This window comes from Guyanagaster necrorhizus (genome assembly GCF_019112545.1).
Source record: "Guyanagaster necrorhizus MCA 3950 unplaced genomic scaffold BT62scaffold_43, whole genome shotgun sequence".
NCBI lineage: Eukaryota > Fungi > Basidiomycota > Agaricomycetes > Agaricales > Physalacriaceae > Guyanagaster > Guyanagaster necrorhizus.
This window is the reverse complement of record NW_025064922.1, coordinates 62,734-73,427: the sequence shown is the minus strand read 5'-3', so window position 1 is coordinate 73,427 and position 10,694 is coordinate 62,734. Positions and strand designations below refer to the sequence as shown.

The window sequence follows — 10,694 nt, the reverse complement described above, 5'->3', positions numbered from 1 at the left end:
CTCTTAATGATATCAATAACAAGTCTATTCTCTCACCTGAAGTTACAAACACAAATCCAGAGCTAGGGTGCAAGGCTTTTTGTGTTCAATACATCACAACTGTGAGAGATCAAAAACTTGTATTCTACTCATACAATGCAGCATTTAAATACTCTACTGTGGTACTTACTAATACAACTCTACTATAGTATCTTCAAAGCATAAGACTCTGTTTCAGATTCTATAGGTATTATTTATGCACATATTACAGTTGCCATGCTTATTCTGTTTTGGATCAGGACTGTGCCTGCTGTTCTCTCATGAGCTGACATTAGCTAGCTGGTCTAGCCAGGTATGCTTGCTTTTTTATTTCCCCAGTGAAGCATTCTGACATCAAAAAACTGTTTCAGGCCCCTCAGGGTTATCTCTCATGTCTGGAGTCAGCCACAATGACTATATTCTTTTTTCCAGTGTCCAGGCATTCTATCTGATTCACAATATGTATCACTTCTGGTCTAGTGTGCATCAATTAATCCATTCAATGAGTATGTGTCATATCTTGGTATAATATAGAGTCTCTCACAGTGTTATATATGCTATCCACTCTTGGTAATATTTCTCTATTTATTACTTTGTTGTCATTATTCTATTTCTCTGTTTAATATCCAGTCATTCAGATATCTTTCTTTGAGTCTCAGTTCTCTGTTCTAAGGCATGTCCTATCAGTACATTAATGGATGTGCATCCTTGATCAATGTGATCAGAATTGCCAATCATATTTTGATCATATTCTTTTTATTTTTAGCATGTCTTCTTATAATGGTATTGGTGCATTTAGAGCCAAGTGCTGGGACCTCATGCACAGTATAACCCCTCTAGTATTAGTCTATCACTAGGTTATGCTCTCTGCTCATTGTTACTTTAGTTTAGCATTATAACAGCTATGTTTCTTTATGCTCTAGCTCTATTCTCTGTTATATGCATAGTAGACTGATAGACAGTCTATATAGTCTCAAATTTCACAATTTTACATGTCTGAACACAGAGAGAGTATGTCAATGGAAGTAGATATAAAGAGTACTCACATCTCAGCATTGTGGTTGAAAGCTGAGATATGTGGAATAGTGTGTCATACCAAAAAAGAAAAGAATATCAAATAAGTAAATGAACATGTTTATATCATACTATTTCTACATCTAACACTCTCCCTCAAAATGTATATGGTTTGCTTATATGATGCTCAGTGCCTCTGCAAACTTCTTGAACTTTGGATGAGCCAATGATTTCATGAGGATGTTGACAATCATGTTATCAGTTGGGCAGTACATCAACCTGATGTGGCCTTGCTCAATGGTTTGCTAGATGAAATGATATCAGACTCCAATATGCTTCATTTGTTCATGGAATACTGAATCATTGGCAATAGAGAGTATGTTTTGACTATCAGAGAAGAGGATAGTAGGTTTCATTGGATAAATAAAAGGGTTTGCAATGAAGATGGAGAGCTCAGAGAGAAGTTTGTCAAGCCAGATCATGTTCTTCAATGCTGATGTGAGTTCGACATATACTGATTCACCAGTGGAGACAGTAACAATTGGCTGCTTTTTCAATGTCCATATAATGTCATCTTAACCTATGAATAGGACAAATCCAGACATAGATTTCTGTCTAGGCTGATTGGCATATGCTGCATTATGATAGCCCTTGGGACTGATGCTAGGATCACAAATTACAAGCCATTGGCCATATGTACTCTTGAGATAATGGAGGACTTGAAATCCAGCCTTTAAATAAGTTGAACATGAGGTCTTTCACCAATTGTGAGAGCACTGACATCAGATAGCTGATGTCAGAGTGAGATCCAACTGCAATATACATGAGAGACTCTAGCAGCTCATAATAGAGTGCTTTTTCATATGATGTAATGGATTCTGTAGATATAGATGGTGAATCTAGGTTTAGATCAAGATTTACTTTCATTGGCATCATAAATAGTGCCATATCTTGAACTCCAAATCATTTTATGATCTGGTCAATGTAGACTGGCTGTCTAATGCTGATGGTGCACTTTTTTCAGTCTCAAGTGGTATGCATCCCCAAGAGTCAATGTATAGGTCCAGGATCAACCAGCTCAAAATGTGAGCCTATTTCTCATTTGAATTGGTCTGATTCATTTTGGGAGTCTGCAATAATAGTATATTTGGTCTCTGATTTGATCCAATAGAAAACAGCCTCATCTGCATTGCTGACAGTGAATCCTAGAGAGATCATTGTTGCCTTCAGAGTCTGATACTAGCCTTGTCCTGCTTGTTTCATGTCATACAGATATTTGCACAGCTTGGCACAAATATTCTGGCCTTTAAGATGTTCTGAGATTGTGAAGAATTCTTTATATCTGTTTGAAAACTTGATATAGATTTCCTTGGTGATGTCAGCATGCAGGTATGCATTTTTGATATCAGCTTGGTCTACTATTGCATTCTGAGAGGCAGATATAGAGGGTAGGATGTGGAGGGTGGAAAGACAGACAACCAGAGCATAAGTGTTGAAGTAGTCAATGCCTTAGATCTGAGAGAATTCTTGGACTGCAAAATAGGACTTAGCCTTTTTGGGCTCACCAGTTTCATTTCATTTGACCTGATAAACAAATCTTGTACCCACAATGTTTGCATCCATGGAAACATCTTCTTATTTTATCACCTCTCATGCTTTCTTCTTCTCATACTGTCTTATCTCTGTGAGCATTGACTCATGCCATTCTCCTTCATCAGAACCACTCAATGCCTCCTTCATGGTTACTGGTTCAACATTCACTATCATGGCATAGTTGACTGATGAGTAGCTATCTGGTTCATCATCATTATCAGATTCTGACTCATCTTCAAGTGCCATTACTGCAATTCCAGCTGTGGTGGGATATTTGCACAAGTCTGGAGGTGTGAGTTGACCAGGTTTCAGAGCTGCAGATCACTTAGAGCAGCTGGATTGAGGGATAGTATCAGATACTATATCTATGAGTGGAGATTCAGAATGCTCTGAATGAGCTTCTGTGCTGATGATATTGCTTTTGTTGAGATGTGGTTGTAGATCTATTCAGCATGCTGGTGAGCTTCAGCTCAGAGATATTTTGGTAAACCTAAACTGATTAAGAAAGCTCTAATCATATCCATCAGATAGCCATTTGAACATTCAGCAATCTCATTTGACTGTGGAGAATCATGTACAGTAAGATGTCAAACAGTTTCTTTTGATTTAAGATGCTGATCAAACTTGTCACTAGTGAATTCTCTCTCTTGATCTGTACCAAGGATCTTGATGATCTTTATGCCTTGCTGGACCTTAGTTCATATCTCATAATGTCTATATGACCCAAAGGTATCTGATTTCTTTGATAGATATTCAGATTTTGATTTATAGGTGTGTAGATCACAGAATATGCAGGCATAGCAGGCTCCTCCAAGTGATACTACAGACATCAGGCCCATTACATCTTCAATGATCTTGTCACCACTATTTTTGACATACTTGTATTGGCCTTGTTTTAGAAATAGCTTGCACTTTGCTTTAGCCTTTACACAGGTTTCACAAAATTCTGGTTTGGAGTTAAAATTAAGCTTGATTCCTTCAATATAGCTATCAAAATACATACAGTGAAGGGTGGTGTGACTTTGGTGGGCACAAATGTTGTGTAGCTCAGTGATGTTTATCTTGAGCTTACCTGCTGCTATAGCAATATCTGGTTTAGCTGCTGTAGCTTGCTATGCATTTGGGGTTGAGATTATGTATAAGCCACTGGCTTCAGAGATTTTTGTGATGATCTTAGCATCTGGGTGTAGTGTGTGGATGTATATAGTATAGTTGGAGGGTTCAATATGAATGGAAAATCCAGCATGACTGACTTGTGAGAGTGATGTGAGGATGTAGGCCATTTTCAGTGCATGATGTGCATTTCAAAAACTTATGATAGTAGGTTTCTGTCTCTTTTCCATGGAAAGTGGTAGTCAAAGATCCTCTTTTCCTATCACATAGAAAACTTGGCCATTTGCAGCTTTGATAGGCTTTGGTTCAATTTTGATATAGTTTTTGAACCTCTGATATTCAGGTGAGTATGTTTTTGATGCTCCACAATCTGCTAATGCCATAACATTCTCCTCTTTTGCCATATGGGCATCACTCTCAGCTCTATAGTCAGATGTGCATATCAATGCCATGTTTTTGTGATCATTGTTATCAGCTACAATGGCAATAATATGTTCATTCTCACTTTCATCAATAGCTACAGATGCTGACTTCTTTGTCTTTTTCTTTCCCTTAGTCTTGTTCTGTCTTTCCACTGTCTTTGTACCAACAATCTGTGATGAAATGGCCAGTTTTACCACATACTGGGTTTGTGCATTTGAGATGAGATTGATCAGATCTTTTCTTTGACTTTCCTCTGAAGTTCTGGCCCTTTTCTTTGCTCTGTCATTGAGCAGACATTGCTACATTTTTGGCAGTGGCCTTCAATGTGATCTCCTCATCCCATTCTTCATGCAGAGCTGCAACTAGGATGTCTGATGTCAGAGTCTTTCCAGTAAATTTGCTGGCAGTGGAGAGGGTGTGATGAATATGATCATAGGAAGGTGGAAGTGATTTTTGGATCATTGAAGTGTATTGATTGTCTTCAATCTTCAGACCCATCCCTTTGATTTATTCATGGAGAATTTTCATTTCAGCAAGGTGTTTGCATATATTGCCTTCATCAGGGCATGCCATATTTCCAAGCCAGGTAAGAAGGTGCTCTTGCACAAGATCACTCTTGCCAGTCATAATAGCAACAAGCTTCTTCTAGACAAGAGCAGCTGTTGCCTTGCCTTTGATCTCATTGAAGGTAGAGTCAGAAATAGCTTTGTAAATGATAGTATGCATCTTTGCCTCTTTCTGCTCATATTCCTCCAGTTTATCCTCCAGCTTTTCTAGGTTGTCATTTGAGAGTGAGTGTGAAAATACAGTATTAGAGGACTGGTAGAAGTTTTCCTTGTGCTTGACAGGGTGCAGGGGTATGTGAGCTGTTTCTCAGAGATGCCAGCCAAGACTCTTGTCCAGAAACTTGTTGGTGAGCTTCTCTTCAAATGCTATCCAGTTTGATCCATTGTCTACAAGCTTTGTTGTGCTAACTAGCTTTATTTCAGTTGTTGTGGACATGCTGGTAGTGGGGCCCATAACCTGTTGGAGTTAATGAGATAGAAGCACAGATGTGATAAACAAGAAAAAAGGTTCAGAAGAAAACAGATGCTAGAATAGAATGTCATAACATTACTATATAGATAATGAGTAAATACAGTAAGACAGAAGTAGATATAAAGAGTACTCACATCTCAGCATTGTGGTTGAAAGCTGAGAAGTGCAGAACAGTGTGTCATACCAAAAAAGAAAAGAATATCAAATAGATAAGTGAATGTGTTTGTATCATACTATTCCTATGTCTAACAGAGACCCTCCTTTTCACACTATCTTTGATGCTGCCAGGGTCTGAATAGTAATGATCTCATCCAAATTAGATGCAGTGTTACAAAAAGGCAGCACAAAAGCAAATAGATAGTAAACAAGCAAACCCCTCCTTTAGATATAAAACATACTCTCCTTGATATCATCATGAAGCTGCAAACCCAAGTCAGTCCAAACCCAACATGCCAAACACACACTCACCCCTTTACCCCAAGCCTTCTCCGCAGCCTGGAAAACTTTCGCCGCCTCCTCATCCCGACTAAGCGACCCTGAAACAGTCGAGTTATCACCGGACAAGATTTCATTTAGGTAGCACCTTCCCCTCTCGCACGCCAGATCCGCATAATAGGCCGCCGGAATCAGACTAACAGCCTTCGTCGCCCGCGCATACAAATAACTAGTATTGTTCGTTCCCTTCTGGAGCTCATCCACATCAAGGCTGTTCTCATCGTAGATGACAACGTAATGCGTCGGCTTCACCGTGCCCTGCAGACCAGCGTGCGCTTGCAGATAGAAATCGTAATCAAATCTGCCCGGAAGGTATGAGAAGAATGGAATAATGCGCTGGAAGAAAGAGGGAGAGACTCACACTCCAGTAATCCCCTTGTCAACCACCGTCCCAGGTTTCGTGTTGCCGTTCTTGTCTGCATTCGCACCACCTGTAGGGTAGAACCTAAGAGTCGTTGAGCAAAGAGTCAACAACGACCATAGTGCAACCTACCTAGAATGATGGCGCTTCCCGCATATAATGACAGATACAAGCGGTTTGTAAGCCTTCCCATCCTTGGTATTCAGTCTCTTCGCAGCCTCCTTGATCTGTACGACCTCCTCCCGAATGACGATATCATATTGGCCCTAGAACGGAAAGGTCAGCAAGATCGTCGCAACGAATTCCTGTCATCGGTCACCTCAGAGACACCATCCCGGAACACGAGAATCCTCTCCGGCAACGCCTTGTTCTTCTTCTTGTACACCAACAGACGCTCATGCATCATATGCTGTAGCTCCTCGACGACCTAAATGGCACCATGAGCACTCGCAGGGGAATCAACAGAAAAAAGACAGACCTCTTTGGAGTGCTTATTAGTATCAGGCCTCTGGATCCTCATGCTCGCTGGGAACTGGACGAAATCATCATCCACGCTCGCCACGATCGCCGCGATCGATGGAGTGCCAAATCTCGTCTCCGGAGCAGGGTGGGTAACATCGATCCCCACCATCATCGTCTTCTTCTTGCGCAACCACCTCATGGCTTGATCATCCAGCTGAACATGTCCTGTCAGTCGGTACGTAGCATCCAAAGTAGGAAATCCATACCTTGTGGTTGATCCCCCCAAGCTTCGTATTCACCTTCAAGGCGATATTCGAGAGATATTGATCCTGTTTTTTTTTTCTCATCGCTTTGTCGAGCTGCATCGTAATCGTCTGCAACCCTAGCTCACAGTCTCCGATTCGCTAAGCTCATCCATCAGCTACACCATTTTCGAAACACACAAACGAGGTTCACCTTGACACCAGGATAAATGAAATTGTCCCTATACATCAACAACACCAACACAAAACTCGGCCTGGGACCCGTTTGCATCGCATGCCGCAAACACGACCTGATGAGATTCAATGAGTTCACCCTCCCTGGATCCTCACGCACAGGAGCCAATGGCGGCAATTCCCTCAACAATCGTAGCATTCCCGCCGGTCCATTCATCCCAGCCGACTGCAGCTTCTTCGAGAACGCCATGATCAACGGCTTGATGTCCTGCGGAGAAGGATATTTATCATGCATCCGTTCTCGTATTGGGAGGACCCAGAATCCATTGACGGTCGCACCGCGGTGGAACGTGGTGTCAAGGATGTTCCATGAACCATTGGTCACCCTCGGACTTCCCTGGCGGTACGACAATGTCGGAGGGGGAAGCTCGCGGCCAGGGATGACGGCCATTTCCTGGTCGATGGAGAGGCCAAACATGTTGACGGGCGGCTGAGGAGGTGAGAGGGATAACTTTTTGAACCCCTCGTCGACGATAAACTCTGCATTAACGCGCGGGGGGTTACACGCGTATCGAATCATCTGGGCCACTTCTTGATCGCCTAGCCGTCCTCGATACGGATTCCCGGCTTCGATCCTGCATATTTCGGCGGGTAGCCATATTGGTCTCTTGACACTCCCGACATTGACCACTGGGAGGTCAGTTGCATGATGCAGAGAAATGTCATACTCTGTACATAGGTATAAGAGTTTCATCCATGGAGTCTAACGACGGTTATACGCACTTTTCTTGAAGAAATCCTTGACCGACATATCCTTCTTTCCAAATTCTTCGCAGGGAAAAGTGGTGTCCCGGGCAGATTTGAGGCCAATCTCCCAGAGCTTGTAGTGACGTTTATATCCAAGATGGGTAGTAACGACCTTGATGCTTCTGGCAAGCGCCTTGGGAAGCGTTGGCATTCCCCCCGAAGAATTCCGATTGAACGACTCAAGAACATCCGCGAGATTACCCGGCTCGACGAACGGCGCCATACAGACATTTCTGGTGGCGAGTTAACACGCGATCGTATATTTAGTTCGAACTCACATGTTGACCATCAGCTGCTGATAAGCCGGCCGAACAGAGAGAAAATACCCTCTCCATGCCTCGATGCCTGGTCCGAGAACCTTGCGTTGACCAGGAGGAGGCTGAAAGTAATACTTGTTCTGCCCGATACGCACGCCCGTGTGCAGAGCGTTCTGCTGCATTACTAAATTGAGAGCAGAGATGATGGGTAATGGATCGTAATCCCTGTGTTCCTTGTCAGCGTTGAGGTACCTAAATAAAGATATGAAAAGACAATAATGATAAGAATACCAAAACACGCACTTGGAGAGTTCACTGAAGTTCAGGTCGCCCTTGAAGACGACGGAAACGGTATATGTGATGGTGTTAGGTGGAGGTCCATTCTGGCCCTCTTCGTAGAACGGTATTTCCACGCGCAAATTGGGCAATTTATTGGCCGACACAAGGCGCGTACCTCTATCGTGAGCAATAGAGCCCAGCTGAGGCCGTACCTCAGGGCGGCGCTCAAGCAGCCAGAAAATACGGTCCTTGCGCTCCTTCAAACGAGTAGCTGGCTCTATTTTGATTTCGTACTCAAAGAGAGGGCCCTCAGGAAGCTTCACTACAAAAAAATTAGCACGCAAAACGACGGGCTTCCCCAAGGTACCAAAGCCAGGCCGTGTTGGACGTTCTGGCTTGGGTGGTACCTTTCGAAGGGCACCGATAAGCTTATCCTGGTTCTCTGGTGTCAGGCAGTCGGGTATCTGTGCTGGAACATTTTCCTTGTAGATGTTGGGGCCACTGAATCCACCTCGAGCGAGTCCTCTGTTGAAACCTGGAGCACCTCTGCCGCCTCGCCCTCCAAAGTTGTCGCCACGGCCTCTGTCATAGCCACCACGACGTCTATCTGGACCACCTCTGAGACTCATGATGTGGACTGAGAGAGCGATAGAAAATACGATTAAGCAGCGATGAAAAGATGGAACTGATGCCGGCGGAGACGTCGACGTCGTCAGTACTGTCTACGCCGTCGTCGTCGTCGTCGTCGTCGTCGATGAGTCAAAAACATGCCAGGCACCTGCCTATTTAAGTATGCAAATTGAAACTCCGCTGCCAGCTCAATACTTATGTGTCAGTACAATAGCACAATATTGAATCATGTGTAATCTGGACCGGCTTCCGCAAGACATTCGTACTGATCATAAAATGCCTACTATTGATTCTACCATCATAACATGTGTGACATTCCAAATCCTTTGTGAAGATTAAGGTAGAGCTAAAAATGGATATAATTAACATCAGTTTATTAGCATTGTTTTTTTTTTTTGTTTCATAGAGCATTGTATCAAATACTTGGTACCCACTTGGATAGGGGGGCATGCCCCAAAATAAGAAGCAGTAGTGACTAAAATGAGAAATCAAACCAGGAGATCTACATGGAGAAATGCTGTTATACACTATTCAGAATCATGTGGAACTCTGTGCCAGACTCTTGGCCTTTTCTGACAGGGCACCATACCCACTAAAACCCTGTTCTGGTATGTCCCATCCTCTAGGAGGTAATCCTCATTCAGTGCTGTCACCTTCTGAAGGGCCCTGGCTGGGTCTATACCTGGCCTTGTCCACTATTGCCCAGTCAGTCATCAGCTACTTATCTATTGCATCAATCCACAGATTCTGTATCTCATCCTTAGTGTGCTAGCTTGTCTCATCATTGTCATCTTGTTAGATTCATCTCTAGCAACATATTTTTCAGATCATATGCACTATCTCCATCATCAGTATTCAATAGAGGTATGTAGTATGTTTATCAATTTCACCTTTAGAGTTTCTAATCTATATCAGTGTGGCACCAAGTGCAAGACCATAGGTTGGTTGCTTCCATTTCAGTCTCTTCTTCTCTCATAGCTCTTGAGCAAGTCTCCACAGTATGGCTTGCCCATTAATATTGCAGTCAATAAGGATATGTTCCACTGACTCTGTGACTTTGTAGTGAGGATATTCTCTTTGCATTGCATATTGTGGATCTAAGTGCTCTCAGAAACTACCTATTTTGAATGCATTTTGCAGGGCTTTCTATGGAAAGTCTTGTGCTGACTATGATACATCTTGTGATAAATTGACTTTTAAATCCTTGTGAGTATTGGCTCCACCCCATTTATCTCTTTTACTGCTACTGCAACTCTCTGTTAGGGCCAAGTGACATATGTCTGATATCATGTGGTAAATAGATGCTATATTGCATTTGTACAATCACACCTAAGTCTAAATATGTGATGTATGTGGATGTTATATCTCAAGATCTATGCAAGTAGACTTGAGTAAGTGGGTATGATAAAGGATAGTTCAAGACTAGAAATATATAGCACTGTCTATGCTACTTATATACTCCTAGATCAGTCACTAAATATACTACTACTAATTGTAAGTGTCTGTACTATAGTACTCACTGTTCTGGTGAGTCAATGTTATCTATAAAAGATCTGTTGTGCTATTGTTGGAGCATCACTATGAGTCAAGAGACAATGGCTGATTGTGCTGACCAAGACTGTCCCATAGCCCTAAGCACTGGTATAAGCATCTTGACTAAGCATAGATAGGGGTTAATACTGTGAAAGTGAGAATAAAAGTGGAAAAATCATAACATTACCTCCTCCTTAAGACTATCATCTTGATAGCTTAATTTAGAGATAGTTC

The 10,694-nt window shown here is 42.4% G+C and overlaps 1 protein-coding gene across 1 annotated transcript; it reads right to left on the bottom strand.

Annotated features, from left to right (window-relative positions):
* Window positions 1-5,258: 5,258 nt before the first annotated feature.
* On the bottom strand, window positions 5,259-9,051 carry BT62DRAFT_937500 (argonaute-like protein). The gene is made up of 11 exons (XM_043187334.1): window positions 8,322-9,051; window positions 8,040-8,270; window positions 7,738-7,994; window positions 6,974-7,683; window positions 6,784-6,921; window positions 6,534-6,731; window positions 6,375-6,482; window positions 6,188-6,321; window positions 6,056-6,139; window positions 5,668-5,995; window positions 5,259-5,619 (listed from the first exon to the last, which is right to left on the bottom strand). The coding sequence occupies exons 1-11, from the start codon at window positions 8,924-8,926 to the stop codon at window positions 5,581-5,583; spliced, it is 2,832 nt and encodes a 943-aa protein (XP_043034408.1). The 5' UTR covers window positions 8,927-9,051; the 3' UTR covers window positions 5,259-5,580.
* Between the last annotated feature and the right edge of the window lie 1,643 nt (window positions 9,052-10,694).

What these genes read in the sequence shown, in the direction of transcription:
- BT62DRAFT_937500 (XM_043187334.1), bottom strand. Translation starts at nt 8,926, where the DNA reads ATGAGTCTCAGAGGTGGTCCAGATAGACGTCGTGGTGGCTATGACAGA. An exon ending in CTAATAAGCACTCCAAAGAG is followed by an intron (nt 6,483 to 6,533) that starts GTCTGTCTTTTT and finishes GGTGCCATTTAG; the next exon opens with GTCGTCGAGGAGCTACAGCA. An exon ending in GACAAGGGGATTACTGGAGT is followed by an intron (nt 5,996 to 6,055) that starts GTGAGTCTCTCC and finishes CCTTCCGGGCAG; the next exon opens with ATTTGATTACGATTTCTATC.